Source organism: Vidua macroura, chromosome 1 (genome assembly GCF_024509145.1).
Source record: "Vidua macroura isolate BioBank_ID:100142 chromosome 1, ASM2450914v1, whole genome shotgun sequence".
NCBI lineage: Eukaryota > Metazoa > Chordata > Aves > Passeriformes > Viduidae > Vidua > Vidua macroura.
This window is the reverse complement of record NC_071571.1, coordinates 30,740,140-30,762,332: the sequence shown is the minus strand read 5'-3', so window position 1 is coordinate 30,762,332 and position 22,193 is coordinate 30,740,140. Positions and strand designations below refer to the sequence as shown.

Below are 22,193 nucleotides of genomic sequence, written 5' to 3'. Positions count from 1 at the left end.
TCCCATGTGTAAAGTTAATTGCCTAGATTAGCACATCATGATGATGCAGCACCATAGTACAAATAAACACAAGTTACATGGACAAAGACTGGATCTTTTAATTTTAAAAAGGTAGTGATTAGAACTTTATGTTTCCTTCCTGTATTTATTTGAAAGGGTGCTCCTCCTGAGCAGTCATTAACTCTGGCTGTGGTCTTGCTCAGCTCTTCACCTCTCCGTAGCCTGCTGATTAGAAAGAAGGCACCCAGGGCACTTCCTCTCCTGCTGTTGGACCCTAGTTTTATATCTCTGTTTTATTAACTGTTGCATGAAGTGATCTCCATCTAGGGCACACTTTTCACAAGGTCTCTTTCCCTCCATCTTTCTGACAGCTTATTATGACTGAAGTGGAAATGTTACATAAAACAAGCTGTTTATGGAAATCTTATTTCTGTCACATGAGCTCTATTCTGATGTGACAGGCTCTCTATCTGGCTGCAAGCGTTAAATATATTAATTATGTCTGTCATTATGCAATTTCTCTCTTTTCACCACTGGATTTTAAAGACCTAGTAAAATATACTCTGAGCAGTAAAATCATAGCACCTTAGCACACTTCAGCGTTTATAACAATCTGACATAATAAGGATACTGTCATTGCAGAAACACCTTCCTACACCCATGTGGGTACTTGAAAATCTGTGCTTTCTCCATACTCCTACATAAATATAGTAGCTTAGGAACTTTTATGCTGTGCCTTGATTTTTAATGATAAGAGATGTCAGGTACCATTTAAAACATAAGAGATGAAAAGGGGCAATTCAGCTTTAACTATAACAGAGCTTTCCTTTAGATGTAGTCAATTGTTCTGCTTCTGTGAAGTGGGAAATGTGTAAGAAAATAGGAAACCAATTAAGTATTAAACTAGAAAGCGTTAAGATCCTGTCTCAGGACCTCTTACTCTTGCTCTTTGATACCTAAAAAGCATAAACACCATAAGATGACAGACTTTGATGCCAGTCTATCTCCACTCACCGCAATTAAGTATTGAAGATTTCTACAAATGAGACCTAAACTCTGACCTGCAATGGTGGATCCAATCTTCCTAAGTGTATGCAATACCTGTTCTCAAAACACAATATAGGTTGTGAAGTCCAAAGAAAAATATTCAGTCAGGACTTTGCTAATCTTATGCTCTTGCTACCAAAATGCACCATGAAATACTGGACAAGTCTAGACTGCCATTCTGGATTCTGACATCTGAGTGTAGGATTAATATACAGATTAAGAATTGCAGATTTTTTGATAAAAGGAAAGATTCCACATAAGTTTCTTTTAGAATAAAAAACATAGCATGTATATAGAGGTAATAATTAAATCCTGCAGGATGCCAATATTTTTTGAATCCTGGTATAGACTTGGGAGATATAATTGTCTATATCGTTCTTTTGCCCTCTTGTTAAGGTAAATATCCAAGTGTTGGTGATCCATATCTAGGAAAGCCAAGGTGCTAGACTGAGTGTCTCTGTGTTACCACGTTGTGCAGCACATCTGGATTGTAAAACTGTAGGCAGGGTGGCAAAACATCCTCCGTATCTAAGCGCAGTAATAAAGATTTGCACCAAGCAATCCAGCAAGGCTCAAGTTAGCAGCCCTGAATCTCTTGTTGTATTTTGCATTATTGCTCATTTGCCTTGGGACTGACACAGTTCTGGGCATTGTGAGTGACAGGAATGGCTACAGAAATCGCCTATTTTGGCAGTAGGGTTTTGCAGAAGACCAGAGTTTTGCAGTGGTGAGACACAGCATACTCCAGCCCTTTAACTGATACAAGAGGAAGACAAGCTTCCTCCTGAATTTTGACAGCAGCACCTGGGAGGAGGGAGGCCTGCGGACCCCCCACTCCTAGAAGGGCCACCTCTCAAGCGTCCGCCTGCGGCTGGCATCGGCTCCCGCGTCCCGCCGCCAGCCCGGCCGCCGCGGGACGGCGGAGGTGTGCGAGCGACGTGCCGGGGGAGGACCGGGGAAGGTGCCGAGCCTTGTGGCCCTGGGGCGGGGCTGCCGTGCGCCTTGCCTGTGCATTGGGTCTGGATTCATACATAAGTATAGCCGGGCTGGGCTCGCCACACTCCTCTACCCCCCGCCCTCCAGCCCTGGAAGAGAAGGGGGAGAGAAACAAGAAGGGGGGCGAAAAATCCCGGTGAGGTCATTCCAATGAGAGCGCAGGAGGAGAGCGGACAAGGTCGACTTTCCCGGAGGAGGCGCAGCCCTTAGGAGCGCGGAGCCGCGCACCCACCGCCGGCCCGGAACCTTGGAGAGCTCCGCCGCGCCGGGGCCGCGCTCGGGGCCGCGCTCGGGGCCGCGCTCGGGGCCGGCGCGGCGCTGCCTGCGCGGGGCCCGGCGGCGCCGGGGCCGCCCCGCCGACCCTCGGTAGCGCCCGCCGGCCGCGGATGAGCCGCTCCGCCCCGGCTGCCTGCGAAGGAAGAAAAGTTTGGGGGCGACTTAGGGCCGCGGGAGCGCCCGAGGAGGAGGAGGAGGATGCGCGGTTTCCCCGGCTGATCGGGAAGGAAGGATGACCGAGGGAGGATGTGCACCAGCAGCCAGATCATCGGGAGCCTCCTGGTGCTCTCCGTGCTGGAGATAGGGTTAGGGGTGTCCAGCGTGGCCGTGGGGGCGGTCAGTTTCAGCCTGGTCCTCACAGAGCATAAACCTCAGCTGGGAGACTCTTCTCCGGTATGGAGCGGGGTGTGTGTACGTTAGCCATTTCACTCTCTCTTTAACTCTTTATGGTGATGATCAGACCGTGCGAAGGCATCCCCTTTTCCCTTCCCTTCCCTTCCCTTCCCTTCCCTTCCCTTCCCTTCCCTTCCCTTCCCTTCCCTTCCCTTCCCTTCCCTTCCTTTCCCTCCCGCGAGTGAATGCTGCGCCGACCTCGCCGGGTCCATTTCCGATGTGCTTGGAGTACGGGCTGCAGAGTCGTGGGGCGAGGGGGAGGCATGGCGGGGACAGATGTACGTGTCATGGGCGGGGGGGGGAGACCTCTTCTTTCTCGCTCCTTTCCATTTTTCAGTCTCGCTGTGAGCATTTGAACTTTCTCTGAACCCCTTCTCACACCTGGGAAAGCTCGATGCTTCGCGTGAAACACGGGTCATAGCTTACGGTCTTTAAATTGATTGTGAGTTCTGCTTTTTTAAAAGAACAGGTCTGTCCATGATGAGGAGACTGTCAAAAGGTGCTTTGAATTAATGTCAAGGGTATGCCAGTTGAGTCCTGAGTTTTTGGAGGAAAAATAGAAAGAGGCATTGGGAAAGAAAAGGAGAAAGGTGTTCTTATGTACTGGGTGCCCTGAGCTTCTTGTAAAATGAACAACAACAACAACCAAAAAAAAAAAAAAAAAAAAAAAACCAACCAAACAAAAAAAACAACACAGTAATGGGTTAATAGAAGCAGCATGTTCATATCACAGAGCATTTTTTATTTCTCAAAAATGTTTCTTATTTTTTTATTTTTCCAGTTTGAGATATGCATGTTTCCAGGAAGAATTTTCCTCCAAATGGTTATTTATATTTATGAAACAAAGAATAGGAATTGCTGAATATTCAGTCTAAACATGAGTGGGCATTTTTGAAGTCCAAAGCTGGTTGTGGCCAGCTTGTATTGTACAGCAGTATTTCTAAAAAGATTGTTTGCTTAGCTTCAGATAACATGATAAATGTAAAACATTCTTGATTATTCACCAGCATAACCTCCTCTAATTTATAGATTAATTCAGACAAAGTGCTTCATGTAATATTCTCACTGTCAATAATTATTAATTATTGACAACAGTGATATATATTTTTGGCAGTTTATAAGCACTCATAATTCTGCACTGCAGAACAGGTAGGTGAGAAATGAAAATGAAGACTAGATCAGACAGGTAATGATATTACCAGGCCAACAGGTAATGATATTATCAAAATCACTTCAAAAAGGGAGGTTTCTGATCATTGTTAATGAAGAAAAAATTAGTTAAAACCACGTGTCTGTCTGAAGATTTAATGGCAAAGGTCAATTTCCTGGGTTTTACTGAGGTCAAAGAGCTTTGATCAATCAGTGAGATCAGTATTTTATGCAGAGGTATTTTATGCATTTTGTGACAATGCTATAACAGCTGATATCATTTCATGACGATGCACATTTCCTGCATAACTGCCTCATTCATTTTTATGCTATTAACCCAGAGTTTGTACTAGGCATAGATTAAGATTCTGTTATATTAGATGTTGGCTTCCAAGGACTTTATAATCGTAGAAAGAGACAGATACAGCGCAAAAGGGTGTAAACGAATATGAAGAAAAAACAAACCAAAACTGAGTGGTATAACAGGTGGTTGCATTAACACACCAGCAGTCTGGCTGATTTAGAACTGTTCATACATAGAGTTTTAGAGAGCAATAAGACAGAGGATAGTGAAGAGGTTTTGCAGATATTTATAGGAAATTATTCTCACATGTGAATGCAGAGGCATGGAAGGTAACCCAAAGGGAATTGTTTGCAAAGGATGCCCACAACCAGAGCCAGAAGAGGCTGGGAACTCTGCAGCAAAATCTGCAGGTTGAATAGGCAGAGAGGGGCCTCAAAGAAAATGCAAAGTGGAAGAAGGAACCTTACACTTCATGTAGCAGAGGAAATTAGAAAGTCAAAGTGATGTGCAGAGTGGGGTGACATGTTTCTAAAGGCTGACTTACTTTTCATTGAACTGAAGATCTGTGGTCTAAATTGTCACCATTATACTACTCTCTTTGTACTGCTCCAAGACTTCAAATGATTAGGTTGCATTCTTCTGACTAGGGGACTAGCAGGTCAGGCAGGCAGGCCAAGAAAGGGGCCAGAGATTTACTGTTCTTCAAGGATACTTAGGGTCATAGGTAACTACTTTCAAATTTAAACAACTGGACAAAGGTTTGTTTGGACAATCCTCAGGACTATCCTGCTGCAGAAGTGGCATAAGCCTCCTTTCTGCTCACTGTAGCTTACACTGAGCTCATGTTGCCGTATTAAAGGTTATGTCTTGCATAAAATATATTATTTTTTTCCAAATCACACCTTTGAATCAGGGTCTTCCTTTGAGAAGTGAACAGAAGGAAAAGAAGGGAACATTAAAGAAAAACTAATTCTTTGGCATGTTAGATACAAAACACTTAAGTTGAACAGTGTCATTCCTCCTGTTGCAATTTACTTGGAAATGCACAGAAAACCTTTGACCCTGTTCTATCCTTTTATGTGGGTGGAACTCAGCAGAGACCCAAGTTCATGTAGAAGTAGATGAAGATAGCATCACCATGGAAACCTTAACCTGAATTCCTAAAATTTGGGCATCTTAAAAATCATGCACATTCTATCTTCTATATTTGCCTCCTTATGATGCTTTGCACTTGACAAACATCAGCTTTTCTGTTAAAAGAGTTGTTATTGTTCACTGCCTCCATTCATACAGATGATTTACTAACATACTAATTTTAACCATGGGAATTCCATCCATAGCATTATGGGTACAAGTGAAGCTAAGCATGGGCTGAAGTACCTTGATCATTGCATGCCCTGCATTATGTATAATGCAAGCCAGGGAAATTAGAGTACACCAGAATGAAGAAATTGAAAACCTAGGCAATATCTGTATCAAAAAATACATTAAAATGGGGAAAAAAATGAACTTTCAAATCTGTTGTTCTCATTGGAGTTGAATTGTATTAAGATAGTACAAGTTGTTTAAAAAGTAGCCATAAGAAAACAACTGAAGGTGTGACTGTCTTCTCAAATTATCTGGAGCATGTGGAGACAACTATCCAGTTTACATCATCACCAATCTGTTCTTTTTAAAATAGGCCATGGCTGTTAAATTGCAAAAAAAAGGCTAAAACCAAAACCAAACCCACAATAAAAATAGTCCCAAACACCCTAAAGTGCACACATTGTTGATTTCTAAATTTTCTTTCTGTTTGTTGTTTGTATTGGGATAAACTATTCTACAGGCTGTAATCAGTGCCTCCCAGATTTTTTGTTTCCCAGAAACTGAGGGATATTTCTGAAATCCACCATTCCATTTCAGTTATATGACGTACTATAGAATAATTCAACCAATGAGAACACTGAACTACTAACAATAACATAGTAAGAATGACAGCATCCATAGCAAAGGCTTTTGCACAAACAACAGTCAGAAGATAATCAAGCAAAAGGTATTCACAGATTTTTTTTTAATGGTCACATACTTCCCCATCTATATTTAGAACACAGTGGTTTCATCACTCTCACTATGAGTAGTGAATAGATATTCACACACACACATACATTTGTGTAATTTATCCTCATTTATTCTGCAGTGGTGAATAAATGCTTGCTGTAAATGAGTCTCCCTCACAGAGAGAGAGAGAATGAGAGACAAAAGCCACATCTTTAGACAAATATGCCATCTATCTTCATATGTGAGAGAGATACTCGATGATTCACTTATGGCTATGCCCCTCAAGAGTAATAATTTCTCCCCTTATAAAGGCAAATATCTGAATGTATTTGAGAGATATGCACTTTCTGTATGTTGGTCTATTTGCTGTCTGTAGATAGAGGCAGAATTACTGTTTCCATGATTTGTGATTTTATCACAGTGGAAGTCTGTCTGCCCATTAAAAATCTGCATTTGGCTACAGAAATTTGTTCCAAGTTGGCACTTGAAATATTTGATTTAAATGACTTTATTTTTTTTTATCCAAGATTTGAAGGAAAAGAATAATTGTCAGTCTGTATGGACTTTCCCAGAGCAAGAAAAACTTTTTAGACTGTTAAATCAATGTTGGTGGCCTGAAATTTTAAACCACTAGATTTTACATCTAGATTTTACTGTTGCCAAGTTTCCTTTGGAAAGAATAGTCAAATTATATATTTTTTTTCAAAAGCAGCACTAAAAAAATCACATTATTGTTTAGCATGCAGACAAAATGCAGATCCTACTTTATTTTAACATATGCATTGCATTTTCATCAAACTGACCATATTTCTGTCTGGCTCCCGCTCGTGATGAAATTAATCACAGGACTTTCAGTGAGCTCAGTAGAAGCTGGAAAGAGTTCTGTACTTAGAGATAGGGAAGGACATACCAAGGTTGGAAGCTTCTTGCGTTGCATGGAGCCCGGACAATTCACTGGATTCAGCTGAGGTCTTTCAGTAGTTTTTTTTTTGTCATTTGGAGACTCCAGAGGCACAAACAAACCTGGAAGAAGTTCCATCTAGCTCTTGGGTTGTATTTAGAGGATCTGTTGAATATAGACTGACTTAAGCATATGCTTAAATGTTTTACTACTATAAGACTGTAGTTCACCACCAGAGAATAATCTTTCATTTATTACTTTTTTGAGATGTAAGCAGTCACACTCTAAACCAAATGCTTGATACAAAACAAACAAAAAGCATTATTTTTATTTGTTTTTCTGATAGGCTCCAAATGAACAAAAAGTAAACATTATTATTTTATGCTGAGATTTTAAGTGTTTTTAGAGCTGGATGGAGGTTTTTTGAACCACTGATGTCAGATTCAGAAACACACTTCTTAATTTCCTTGATTGTTTCTAAAAACCATTCCCCATTTTTAAAGCATCTCTGTAGGTCTATAACCAGATGAGTGGAAACACTAATCACAGGGCCTGGGATAGAATTTAAACTGCTTGCATATGGCTTGAATCAGTGGGAAGTGTAGCGGCACCTGATCTGATAAGACCCAATAGCACACTGCCAGACAAGGTATTGACTCAGATTAGACATTATTTAACACTGTGCCTCACTTATAACAGAGCCTCCTCTCTCATCATGACAGATTTGGTGTGACACAAAGTTGGGTTTTGGCAATGCTGTTGCTTCTGGTTCTGTGTCTGGATGCCTTGGAGCCACCTAGACCTTCCTGTCCCTACAATCACTTGCATGGAACAACATCATTTGAAGTTTCCATCCTCTTTTTGCAAAAGATTATTGTGTTTCTCTGTGGAAGTAATAGGCAAACCTGGTACCTAGGCTTGATCTTCTTGCCTGTTGTAATTTTTATTTATTTTGATGTCTTTGTTTTCATGAGTGGATTCTGTGCCCTTTATGCCTGTGCTAAGAACATTTAATCCTTGTTCTGAAATACTGCTTTGAATAAGAGTTACAATTAGAGATATCTCTTCTGCTTAGTTCATCCATTAGCGATTTCAGCTTTTTCATCATTTGGATGGAGTTGAAACAACATTATTAAATAGAATCTTTCTTTCTTTACATTACTAATTTCAAATTCCTGCTTATTGTTCTGGAAGTCACATGCTTATGCAGCTTTAGTGTAAAACACAGAATTGTCTCATTTACTACCTGACAAGAGTATATAAAAGTGAAGACTTAATTCTGTCTTGATGGTTTAGTCTTCCAAGTAGAGTGTCATTTGAGTAGGTATGATACACCAGCATTTTCACTGTGTTTCATTCCATTTTGGAATGATTTCCCTTCCCCAGTTTCATCAGATACATATGGATGACCCACAGAGGACTTCCCATGCAGTATATTCAGTTTAGCTGTCTTTTTTTGTCATGAACCATGACTAGGGATCAAGCTGTCCTTATATTCAACAGGTTTTCTCTACTACTTTGTTCAGCCTGTGTCCAGGAAATTTTTCTATGAGCAGTTTTCATTTTTTCAAGGGAATTACACTCACCATTGCTTTTGTCTTTTCAAATATAAGACAGAAATGTTTCTTAGCTTCAAGATATAAAATAAAAATAGTTCCTTTTCTTCTGCATGGTGGAAAGAAACAAATATTTGGCTTCCTGTGGATTAACTAAAACTGAATTTTTTTCAGACTACCAGGGACAAAGTACCCATTTTCCAGAAGGAAATGAAAGAAGCCAAGTCTTTTGTTCCAGAAAATATGAAATAGGGATGGATCCAAACCACAGAACTTGAATATAAATTAAGATTTTAGCCTTCTTACCAAAATTTATGGGGTTTTGGATCTGAGGTTTTGTTTCCAGGCAATATTCAATATAAAGTAAATTAAAGCAGTCTCAAAAGAAACATTCTCCTTTTCTGGGAGGTCTTTGGGGTTCTTTTCCAAAGTTCAACAGACAAAAAGAGACATTTTCCAATATGCATATGGAACATTAGCAGGTACAGGTGCAGTGTGAATGACAAAAACACCACAAACAGACATAACTGCATCACGTTGCAATCACACTGGTGCCATCAGAGCGACTCTGACTTTGGTGGGTCCATGGTAAATCATCACTGAAAGTGGGATTGAGGCACTCAGTCTCTAAGTAGCTTTTGTGCTTTGTAGTATCTTTCTTTGGATTTTTTACCATTCACCCAAGAGGGGTTATGCCCCTGTATAACCCCTTGATGATATATTCTCATAAACTCAGAGAATCATAAAATCATACAATAAGGATTGGAAGAGACCTTAAAGATCATCTAGTCCCAACTGATCCTGCCATGGGCAGGAACACCTCCTACCAAACCAGGTTGCTTAAGGCCTTGTATAACCCGGCCTGCAACATTGCCAGGGTTTGGTCACCCACAGCCTCTCTGGGCAACCTGTTCCAGTCCCTCATCACCCTCACAGTAATTAATCTCTTCCTAACATCTAGCCTAAATTTCCTCTCTTCCAGTTACCTCTTTACTCCTTGTCCTGTAACTACAGTTCCTGATGAAGAATCCCTCTCCAGCTTCCCAGATATTGGAAGATTGCTATGAGGTCTCCATGCAAGCTCAATGGTACTTGTGGGTCCCTTCCAACTTGGAATATTCTGTCAATCTGTGAATCTCTGAGCCTTCTCTTCTTCCAGGTTGAACAGCCCAAACTTTCCCCACCTAACTTCTTAAGGGAGGTGCTCCTGCCCTCTTACCAACTTCCTGTCCCTTCTCTGGACTTGCACCAACAGTTTCAATGCAAGATTTCTCTGCTAGTCTTGATGCAAAACATCATGTATGTATAGGAGGTATGAATAAGTCTGCAACCAAAAGCAACCCTATAATCAATAGGTTCTGGGTGTAATTGGTGATCTGTGTAGGTTTTTAAGTGAGCCTTTCAGTCTTTTAGCATTTATGACTTTTTAAATTATGAATAATAATTAAAATGTAAGTCAAGCAATGAGACATCTGTTTAAAAAAGTTCCAGCTGAAGTTCCCTCTCTGGCTTCCAGGGCATTTTATAGGGCTTATTATCTTAGCTTATCCTCAATAAAATGTTTTAGCCTTATTCTCTGCATGAGTTCTGAACACTTGAACAACTGAGCATTCTTTACCAGAAGCTTATCTTCAGTGATATATTTCTTTTCCACTCCTGATTTACTGTATTTTCAGTATACGTCCATTTGCCTAACTTACCTCTAGGTAAGTGAGGTTACATGGTTAGAGAATAAGTAATTAGAAAATATACCTACATTTAAAGAGTCCATGAGATGGGCTGGTAAAAATTTATTAAGGATAGTCAATGATCAAGTAGAAAGGAGCAAGTCCTCACCATGACAGTATTAGTTAGTCAAGGGTAAACTGTAGAGTAGCTCCATAGTTATACTGTTTACTCCAAGTTTTACTGTTATAACATATTGACATGAAGTCTTTCAGAATAGCCAAGAACAGAGAGAGTGTGAAGATAACAGAGCCCCTGATGGCTGCATTCCAGTTGGCAGTATTATAAAATAGAAGATTCTAAGTAAAATACACTTTCAATCTGATTTTTACTTCATCCTTCTTCTGGTACAAAGAGCCAGTGTAGTTTCTTCCATCCACTTTTCACTGCTGCTGATCACAACACTGAGACATCAAAAATTTTATAGGAAATTCCTATAGCATCACAACAACAACAACAACCAACCCCTCACCGCCCCCCAAAAAAAAAAAAAAAAAAAAAGACCAAACCAAATAAAAGCCCCCCCAAAAAAGTGTTTAGTCTCTATGCTACCAAAAAGCAGAGGATAGTGTCAATCACATCATACCTCAGTGAAATCCTAACCATTCTAGATGTCTCCACATTGAAAAACTTGGCTAAAGAAACTATATGAGCAGTGTTCCTGAGCCATGAGTATCACTAATACTCTCTTGATAGAGCAGGCTTCCACTTTTTCCAGTGAATCAGCCTTAGAAGAGAGTTGTAAACTTGGCTCAGAAGTTTCAAAGCTTTGCATGAGGTAAAAGTAAAATTGCCTGACCCTGTGGCACAAAGTCATCCGTTGGTTTTAATTGCAAAATGCATGCTGACATAAATAAATATCCATACTGGGTTTTGGGCAATCCTTTTCTCTATGAATGCAAAACACTGTCATCTTAAAAAAAAAAAACAAAAAACCAAAAAACAACCTAAATAACATTAATCCTTTGCTACTGCCCGAATGCTTTTCTTCCAAGGTTTTTTAACATATTCAGGCACTTGAGTGCATTCGGTTTCACAACTTGTTTATCTCATAGCCATACGGATTATAAAACTTCAGCATGACCTCAAGATTAAACAGAAGAATGTGGAGAAAACATGAATATCCAATTCCTCTAAGTAAGAATACAAAGAACTCTTTTAGCTCTTTAACTATGGAACATGTTATTCCTTGTCTATATGTACAAATACTGTAGATGTGGAGAGAGAAAATACATACAGAGTATGCATGACATGATACAATATTATCATAAAATCATATAATTTCTCAACTTGTAAAAGACTCATAAAGATCACCAAGTCCAACTCCATGCTCCTTGCAGGACTACCTAACACCAAATCACATGACTAATAGCAGCATCCAGAGTGCTCCTTGTCCTCTGACAGACTTGGTGCCATGATTCCTTTCCTGACGAGCCCGTTCCAGTGACTGACCACCCTCGCAGTGAAGAACCTTCTTCTGATGAAACTTCACTCCATTGCCTTGTACCCTATCACTGATCATCAAAGAGAGATCAGCACCTCTCCCTCTGCTGCCTGCCTTGAGAAAGGTGTAGACTGTGTAGAGGTCATCCCTCAGCCTTCTCTTCTTCAATCTGATCAAACCAAGAGGCCTTTCACCATCTTGGTCATCCTCCTCTGGACACACTCGAACAGTTTGATGCTTTTCTGATACTGAGGAATCCATCTCAGCACCCAATGCTCAAGAAGGAGCTGCACCAGAGCAGAATAGAGCAGGACAATCATTTCCCTCCACCAGCTGGTGATGCTGTTCTTGATGTACTCCAGGGCATGGTTGGCCTTTTTTGCTGCCAGGGCACTGCTGACTCACATTCAATTTGTCATCAAGCCAGACACCCAGATCTCTTTCCCTGTGGCTGCTTTCCAATCTCTTGACCCCCAGTATTTATGTATAGCCAGGATTACATTGTCCTAGGTGCAGAATCCGGCACTTACTCTTGTTAAATTTCACATGGTTGGTAATTACCCAGCTCTCAGGTCTATTCACATCTCTCTGTAAGGCCTCTCTACACTTGTACATGTACACTTGTACACTTGTCCATTGTATCTCCTAGTCTAGTATCATTAGCAAACTTAATCTACATTTAACTACAGCGTCCAGATCTTTACTCCAGGTAGTCAGATGCTTTTAATGGAATAATCACCCCTTGTTTTGAGAAACTGATACCTTAGGGCTTGTAGATTAGCTTCATTGACTCAAACTGGAGCAGAATTAAAGCATTCCTGAAAAAATGGGTGACCTTCCCTTTCATACTCTCAGCTTTGAAGGTAAATTATCAAACCCACAGTTTTTTAAACTAGTTAACAAGTTAAAACTACCTATGATGATCTCTTCCAACAATAATTAATTTTTCTATATACAAAAATATCCTTTCAATCCTATTCAATCACTACAGAGAGGAAATATATTATTAATCCACTTTATCAATCTGACTAAATAGAACTTAATTACAAAGATGTTTTCAACAAATTTCATTTGAGATTTCTGCATTTTTAGAAATACAAAACATGATGTGTGAAAATCTGAAGCATGCCTTCAGTTGAAGGCTATCTGCAAATGGCAGGACTGGGAGTAAAACCTCAAAACTTCACAGAAAGCCTGAGTGACCACTTACAAAGCAGATGTGATGAGCTGAAATCTTCTTTGCCTGTGGGAAAGTGTTTTATTTTATTGTTATTCCAGTCAGTGGGTTCTAGCAGCAATCACCAATTGTGCCTTCTGGTATGTCCTGAGCCATTCAGCACCATGGTCCATGTGACCCAGGCCTCTCCATAATCTGATTGGTATTGAATTCACATCCCATGCTTAGTATAAAGGTAAATAACATACACAATTTATCCACATTCATTATGGGGAACTGTTTTCATGGGTCTAAGTCAGAGTAAAAAGTCTCAAGGCTTATACTTAGCGATACACATGAGCTACTTTAGTTAGAGGGGGATAAACTATGAGTTAAAGCAACTCCTCAACCGAAATAGTGAATTTGCAAAGTTTTAGAGTGTAAATAAGAAGTATTTGCAATATATTACACAGACCCTGCATGCTTTATAGAACCTCTTAGGTTTTTGGTTTGTTGGGGTTTTTATTAATTTCTTATGTAACAGCCAGGTCTCTTCTGTGATTTAATTCTAAATCAGGGTCAAGCAGAGCCTTTTACTAGAAATACCATCTCAATGCAGAAATAGTATGGAAAAATTCAGTTTTAAAACTACAAAATTACTTCCCAATGAGGGAGTAGTGTTATCTTTATTGAAAATAAGTAGCATAGATTTCTTTATAAAGGACTTTATGAAGCATCAAGGAAATTTTTTGACAGTATTGCTAACATTTGGAAAAGGCCTTATTTCTTTCATACAACTACTGTAGTTCCTACCCTCACTGTCCCCCTGGGGACTATTCATTGTTTTCCTCATTAAATTTTTCTTTAAAAGGAAAAAGACATCAGAGGACATCACTGGCCTTTGACAGAGGTCACTATTAGGCATTATCATATATTTTTATCAACTTTTTTTTTTCTGGTTTTGGTAATTAATTCTTGCCTAATGCTTGATGCTACAATTACAAAATCAGTTTGTGTGAGGAAATGACATTAAAAAAAGTACAGATACCTTCATGCTCTCTCTTGCATATTGAGCTATCAAGAGTCTGAAACAGATCTTTCTGCATGCCCAGAGTAGTTACACCAACAGATGCACTGATATTTACACCTGCACCCACAGACATGACTGAATTATATTCTTGCCCAGAGTTCCACTGTCTTGAAGATAACGATCCATATGTGATCCTTCAGATGGTTCAGATGGTAGCATGAGGGCATTAAGTCCCAATGCTATGCTTAGAAGTAGATGATTTGGATCACTGACTAGTACCTTGCTAAATTCTTCTGAGAGAGAAAGAAAACAGTAAAAAGGCATTTTTATGCTTACAACAGTGGGGATTTTTTTCCAACTTGTTTACCTAAGCAGCTTAAAATTCAGATTTTCTTTCTTTTCTTTCTTGAGTTATTATGGTCACTTGAACTTCTCATTCCAGTTTCTTATCCAATAAGAGTGTTTATGGTTGAGTTACAACCTCCTGAAACATAAGGTTTGTGACAAAAATGCTGACAACTGTAACTATTGCCTAAACTGTGGCCACCACCACTGCAACACAGTGGAATTTGAACGAGGTAACTTAAATGATGAAATAATTTTTTGGTTTCTTGTTCTTTGCAGTTCCTGCTTTGCGGTGTATGCGGAATATTGTGCGCCAAAAAAAAATCTGGACTTGTTGTAAGTTTTTCCACTGAATCCATAACACTTAAGTATTTGAAAGGCTTACTTATCTAATTTTAACTCTTTACTGGGGGTTTTCTGTATCCAAGGGTTTTTGATAAACAATTAGAAAAATTACAAGTTGATAATCTAAAAAAAGCAATCAGCACTTTGGAATAGTCACAAAAAACAAGGCAGTTCTGAAATGGCCTATGTAGGTCATGCTATTTAAGCCATACATCCCTACTTATCTGTATATGGATAAACTTTGATCAGAAATCACTTGACATAGATTTATGTCAAGTGAATAAATGCTTCTCAATAATGTCACTGGACTGTATGTTCTCTCCTTCAAAAACCAGCATTGGGTTGCCATCTCAATAAGGCTGCTGACCAAGTTTGTTTCTAGATATCATAGCTGTTAAGTGTTTAGCAAGTTTGTTTAGCAATCTGAAACACATGAATGTAAGTTTTAAAGTGATGGAAGATATCTCTTCACGTACAGTCATTTTCTGACTGCAGCAAAATGGTATTATTACTCAACAAGACACAGCAGAACTCTGTGTTAAAGACATAATCTTATTGTAAGTGATAATGCCAGTCCTAATATTCTGTCAGCTTGATTATTCTGCCACATACAGATGGAAGTCACATAAAATAAGCAGAAGTGTGACGGGAATCAAAAGTTCTCTCTAATTATTTTTTAATATCAATGGGTTATCCTAAAGTCTGTTAAAATGACAGTCCCATTTCTTTAAACATGTGTACCATAACCAGTTTCTTAAACCCATCTGTTCCAGAGGTCTCATGGAGTAGTCACTTGCTAGTGGATTGCAATATATATCCTCAATGCCACATTCCTGAGGAAATTTTCATCCTATTGTAGTACTTTCCTACAGAAGTAGTCTGTAAGGCTCCATAAATTTCTGCTGCCACAGTAGATAAGTACATATAAAAAGCTATATCAAGAAACATTAAAGGCCCATCTAGATCATAATCTGACAAGTCAGCAGTATAAAGGGAAGTGAATAAGACAATCATTTAACACTGTCTCCATAAGGTCTTCTCCTCCATTTGAGGTTAACACACATCCTGAACCAGAGTAACATCTTTGTGACTAAAAGCAATAAGAGGTGTTTAAAAATGTCTCATTGATTGCAGCCTGTTTCACAGATTTCTAAAATTCCCAGGAACATTTTAGTTGAGTTAAAATCAACCAAACCAACCAACCAACCAACCATATAGTCATCAAACTGACCTTCTGTAAAGCAGCTCCACAAATTTCTTTGTTGTTTCTTTTGCTTCTTTGACCAGCACATTCACCTTGAACACTTTCAAAGACCCCACAAAAGCCGCAGAAAGCCTCCAATCTACCATCTGACTGAATAAATTATAACTGAGCAGGAGGCACAGTCAGAATGCACACAAAGCAAGAGAGATTTACTACAAATACATGAGGCATTCACTCCTGAGGCAAGGTGATAAACTGCACAATAGAAAATTACGACACCTTCTGTCATGTTACTGTTTTGCATGAACAGCTGGAAATCAGTTTTGTGTCCTAGCAGTCCTTCCATTGAATCAGTTTTAACTTTACCTACTCATTTTACACAACTTTTTTTTACATGCAACATCAACCTTAACTCTTGTATACCAGAAGGTAATGTATTCCCTTGGAGCAATGTGAGAGCTAAGAGAGTAAAAAACAAGGGTCTGTGCAGCGTTTTGCAGTCAATTATGCTATCAAAGAATTAAACTATGGTTATCTCATATTTTATATGTTAATCTATCTCTGAAAAATATTACTGTGACATAACCTCTTTTGTCTCTCCTGACAGATGATACTTTTTTCTGCCTGTTGCATCTGTGGACTAATAGGAGGAATCTTAAATTTTCAATTTCTTCGTGCTCTGACAAAGAAGTCATCTGCTCTCTATTCTTTGCATCTTGCCTCCATGTCTCTTGCATGCATTGGAATTGGTGGTTGCACCCTTTCTTCATGGCTCACTTGTCGGCTAGCCAGCTATGAACAAAGGCGAATGTTCTCAGAAAGGGAACATTCATTGCATCACTCCCATGAAATGGCAGAAAAAGTGAGTTGTGTGTCCTCCCTTATTTGTTCTGCTTCTCCCAGAATGTTACTGTATGCGTTAACATTTACAATTGGCAAGGGATGTATTCAGTTTTCAGTTTTATATGAGAAAGAACTTCTGGAAAATGAAATGCTGCCATTCTGTGTAAGCTTTATTATGTTGCATTATATGGAGCTATTTTTAGGTACTGTATATTTGCAGTACATCCATTTCAATGAAGTACATCCATTTTCAACATAATTCCATCGTATAGCTATTCAGGGGCTTAGCTGCTAAATATAGCACTTCCTAAATAATTGGAAGCCTTATTAATATGAATTATCATGTCTTGTACTGTAAAAAAAGAACAGAAAGCTTTCTGTAACCACATCATTGCATGCTTCCAGGATTTAATCAATTTCTTCCTCTCCCAAGTACTCAGCTTATAAATTTGGTTATTTAAACAGAAAAGCCACAGTTCACAAATGTAGGTGACTTAACCTAAGCATTAAGGACATATTTAGACACCTAAATAAAACTGGTCTCATTTGCAACACTGAGCATTTACTTCCTTTTTGTATTAACAGGAAGTATAGGAATATAATTAGGTGCTGAAACTGAAGCTCCCAAAGCTGAGCACATAGGATCAAAACAAGTAATGGAATGGAATGGAATGGAATGGAATTCTTGAAATCATCTCCTTGTCTTAACAGATCTGAATAATATTTGAAGAGTTAAGTGTCTGCTGTAAACCTGTGCTTTGCATTTGGACTTAGTATCTATCCAATGCCTTTCATTTTAGAAATGTGCAGAAAAAAAAACTAAAGTCAAGTGGACTGCCCAACTAAACATCCAAGTTTGCAAGTCTGCATTACTATTAAGTTCAAGAGTCTGTTGTCTACTGAAACCTCTGAAGAGCAGAGAAAGGATTAGTTTGCTCAGACTGTAGAATTGTTTTCAGATTCCCTGAAAAAATGTGATATAGCAGTTAAAAACGACTTGTCACTATTCTTTAGTTTCTTAACTGAGATGAGACTCCAAGTAGAATTATAAACTGAAATAATCTTAGATGATGTTTGAAATGTGTCTTAAAAACACATTGTTTGAAACATTTTTAAAATGTTTCAAGCATTTTAAAAAGATGATGTTTTAAACACATTTTAAAAAGTTAACTAGTAGAGGTTACAACAGTAACATAAAACAGGGTGATAAAATCAACAGACAAGATACATTTCTCCATCTCATTTTAAAATGAAGAAGAATTCTGATGAGCTATTAGGCAAATATGATGGTCTTGCTGATGGAAAGCTAGATATTGACTTTCAGAGAGCCTCTTGCCTCAACAAGGACAAAGATGGGAGAAGAGAGGGAAAGGAAGAAGAAACATCTTGGAAAGAAAAAAAACCTTTCAAAATACAGTAATTCACTGCCTACCTTCCTAACATGTTGACCAACTGAGCTTTTTGACACTTAGCAGCAAGGACTGCCAGGTGTCCACTTATGTGAAGGGCCACAATGTATGTGCAGAGCAACCCTACTGAACACACTCAGCAGATCTGGGATGCGCCCCACTGATGGCAAACTTCCTGCATGTCTGCTGTAGAGCCAAGTATGCATGTACACATGGCCTTACTTGGGACTTCTTAGACCCACAGACTGCCTGTTGCTGGCAGGGTTAAGTACACTAGGTCATGGCACAAAAACTTACATTGAATTAGACCCTAATTTAGAAAATAGCTTAGAAGTGTTTTATATATATGACTATATTGTATATTTATACTGATATACAGTAATGTAGACATGTACTGCATGTGCATTTGTTTGTGCTATATTTATTGTATAATTGTTATATTTATATTAGAGATTGAGGGGTATTGAAATAACCGACCTGCCCAGCTGCCCGGTGATTCCCCCGACACCAGAGTTACCTCCAAGGTACGCTGAACACTAGGGAGCGACCATGTTGTTATGTCACTTCAGGAAGGGCCACCTCTACGAGGAAGTCATAGCTTCAGCTAATCAAAGTTGGCTGATGCTGTGATGTTACTCTGAGGCAGGAATGGTGCTTCCAGGTAGTGACATAACTCTACGTGGTGAACGCTGCAATCTGGAAGTAAGTTGAGTATTTAAAATATTCACCCTAGTTACAGGCATCCAAATACTCTTATTTGGATGTAGCCACCATTGATTCACTCTGCTTCTAATCTGTGTGCTCCTTCATTCCCCAAATTCAGCACCTTTTCTTTTTTAATTAATTTTTTTAAAAACAGAAATATTGGGGAAAATAAATGGGTTTTGATATTTTCCAAAACTATGGTGATATTCTAATAGCTGATGTCTGCAGACGATTCAAGTGATGAAGCTTACAAAAGGAAACTCATGAGTAGCCTTCTGACAGACCATTACATATCAAAATATGGCTAACTGATAGTTAGTAATTGGTATTCTTGGTCTTTTTTGGCTTTGGTATTCTTGATCTCTTTCCCAGCTGACAGATAACTTCAGTGTAGATCCAACAAAAGGCTTTAGGAACCCACAAATTAGCAAATTATAGTGCCAGACAACCCCCAAACTGGGATCCACAGTCCAGTGTTAGGCATGCATGTTCCTCTTCAATATATGAGGAGAATAAGGCGCAATACCAAAACATCCAACACCATCATCTGCAATTGGAGACCTGGGTAGTAGAAAATACTCAAAATTAGTTTCCCACCTGATTTTCTCTTTTTATGCTTGATTCAGGAGTATTAATTGGCAAAACTTCTTGGTTTGGTGACATTGTAAAGAAGACTAGAGCATCCCTTCTTTCAAAAACTGTGAAGGGAACAATTAAGTCCTGTGATTTGCTTTAAAATGTAGCTGGTAACACCTGAGAAAGGAGGCATCAGTGCTTTTTAACTTTATGTTACTATGAGTTCTGGTCTCTGCTTGACAAATATTGTGGATTAAAAGAAGAGAGAGATGGAGTAAGACTAGTAATAAAGACGAGGTAGTATAATTTTCTTCTCTTTACCATGAATCTCAGCTACTATGCTATAGAGTTGGGTTCTTTCTTTCTGTCTTTTTTTCTCTCTCTCTGTCTAGCCCAATGAATGTTGCTTCACTTTTTTACAGAAGCTTCCACAGGAAGGGGGACAAACAAATCCCTTTTATTCCATGTTTTCTCCAAGTGTACCTAGGAGGAAGAAGAGGTGAATTTAATCTTTCCATGCAGAGAAAAGCCTCTGGTCATCATGCAGCTATTTTAGAACTAGAACACTGGCTCCTGCACCTCATCTACTTGAATTTTAGAAGTATTCCAAGCTGCATTTTTATATGTACTCATTCCTCTTGCCATAGCTGAATGTTCTCTGTCATTGGACATAAGCAGCAAATCACTTATTTCTGCATCCAGATTCAATCTGGTATGAAATAGGCCTGGGATTGCTCAGAATAAGGTAGTTCCAACCATAAACTCAATGTGGCTTTGCAGCCTTGGAGATCAGGGAACTGCTTAATTAATGTAGCCATCTCTGTGCTTAGACAGCTGCTAAGGGGGTATTGTTTGCATTTCAATTTGAGAATTAGAAAATCTATCTCTGAGCAAATCTTGGTTTAGGTGCTTTAGGATTCTGACTCATGAGCCGGTCAGCTTACTCTGGGATGACTCACCTGCCACTGGAGAAGCAATCCCTGAACGGCTAAAAATTGTAGACTAGCATAATAAGGGAAAACTAAAATCAGGGAAAACCAGCAGTTAAAACCCTTAGATCCTGTTTGTATCTAGATCTACTTCCCAAATATCTACTTCAGCAAGCATTGAACGGCATCTGTTTATAGCATGTCAGCACAGATAGAGGTTTGAATGGAAACAGAGAGTTAACTACCATTTCATAATTTTGTAGATCAGCACACAAGCTTGAGTTGATGCAATTTCAAAGGACATCACAAACTAGTACAGATGCTGTCAATGCTCTATATGTGGTCTGAGTGTAATGTCCAACTCAATCACTATCAATGAATCTATCAGCTTTCAAACGTACCTAATTTATGAAGGAAAAAGTCTGATTTTTTTTTATAATAAGGTTAAGCTAAATAAAAATGTAAAGTGTTTCTGAATGTTCAAAATTCTGCGTTTGTTCAAATTTCATCACAACCTTAGATAACTGAATTTTGAACAATACTTACAATACTTCTAATTTTAATTAATGTTTTTTATTTTTGTTCTAGGAAATGACAGACAACCTAAGCAATGGTGGCCCACATCTGATTTATAATGGAAGTGTATATTAAGAAATTTTTAAAAGTTCCATGGAAGGAAGTGGTTTTAGAATTTTCTTCAGGAAAAAAAAAATAGACTCCAAGAAATTAAGAAAATGAAATTATCTTAGCTTTTATGGCTCAAATGTCACAACTGCAGACCAGCACAGTTGCAATTCCCTTTCAGAACCATGTTCAAAATTTGTCTCCTAAACATTTTACAGATATACAATATTTATTCACTTCCTGGTTACTCTCTTTCAGTTTTTTGTCTGAATAATCTTTCTGAATTGTGATAGTATTTGAAATAGACTTCACAACTCTTATTCTCATGAAGACTCAAAAATCAGAAAAAAAAAAACAAAAAAACAAACGGAACTGCATTTAGCCCACTCAAAGAAGAAGGCAGAGGAAGAATGGCTCAGGGGAATCTTTTTCTCCTCTCCACTTAGCAGCATCTGGTTTAATATGATGGCTTCTGATCATGGCATGGTACAGCAACACATCTGCACAGTCCCTCTCCTCATGTTTTGAATGCATCCTGCCTCAGTTTTCCCAGTAGATCATATCAAAAGAGAGTGCAAACTCCTCTTCCAAAAAGCTCCCATTTCACATCCAGAGTATAAATGAACAGCGTGCTGAAAACAACACCGATGTCTTTGTTTTGAAAGACAGAATGCTCTAAGAATGCCATAAATCAAAACCTCAAAAAATGCCTTGTTGTAAAGAAATTGTAAATATTTCCAATTTGTGAATGAAGTATATTTCGTAATTTGTTCATAAAAGATGACAAATAAAATGAAATCTAAACCAGAGGTGTTAGAGATATCTTTTGGGTTTTTTTCTTGTTAGAAAGATCTTGCAAAGCTGAACTGTCATGCTTTCAGTTTAGCACAATATATTGAAAAGTTTCTAAAAGAGTGAAGCAAGATCAGAAAGGAAAATAATGAAGGCTGAACAGAGTCATGGTCAAGGTCAGAAGTTACTGGCAATTCTCCACACCAACAATAACATTTGGGGATATGCTAAAGCAGCAGGTATGCATGTTTAACTGACCCCAAACTTTATTGCAGAACCTAGTGGTTTGTACAACCATGAAAAATGGAAGATATCATCTGTAACAGAATATTTACAGCATAATATTAATATTAAACCACTCCTATGTTACATAGTGAGTCTGTGACTTTGCAGTATTGCCCAGC

At 38.7% G+C, this 22,193-nt stretch overlaps 1 protein-coding gene across 5 annotated transcripts; it reads left to right on the top strand.

Moving 5' to 3' along the window:
- The first annotated feature begins 2,360 nt into the window (after window positions 1–2,360).
- Window positions 2,361–21,806, top strand: TMEM196 (transmembrane protein 196). 5 transcript variants are annotated; one of them, XM_053981389.1, is made up of 5 exons: window positions 2,361–2,712; window positions 14,642–14,698; window positions 16,519–16,773; window positions 18,614–18,687; window positions 20,962–21,806. In XM_053981389.1, exons 1-5 carry the CDS (start codon window positions 2,566–2,568, stop codon window positions 20,966–20,968), a joined length of 540 nt encoding a protein of 179 aa, XP_053837364.1. In that variant the 5' UTR covers window positions 2,361–2,565; the 3' UTR covers window positions 20,969–21,806. The 5 variants fall into 5 exon arrangements, with proteins under 5 accessions (XP_053837364.1, XP_053837358.1, XP_053837351.1 ...); XM_053981383.1 differs by having other exon boundaries at window positions 2,361–2,724; XM_053981376.1 differs by having other exon boundaries at window positions 2,361–2,730.
- The last annotated feature ends 387 nt before the right edge of the window (window positions 21,807–22,193 follow it).

What these genes read in the sequence shown, in the direction of transcription:
- TMEM196 (XM_053981376.1), top strand. Translation starts at nt 2,566, where the DNA reads ATGTGCACCAGCAGCCAGATCATCGGGAGCCTCCTGGTGCTCTCCGTG. An exon ending in AAAAAAAATCTGGACTTGTT is followed by an intron (nt 14,699 to 16,518) that starts GTAAGTTTTTCC and finishes CTCTCCTGACAG; the next exon opens with ATGATACTTTTTTCTGCCTG. An exon ending in CCCATGAAATGGCAGAAAAA is followed by an intron (nt 16,774 to 18,613) that starts GTGAGTTGTGTG and finishes TATTTATATTAG; the next exon opens with AGATTGAGGGGTATTGAAAT.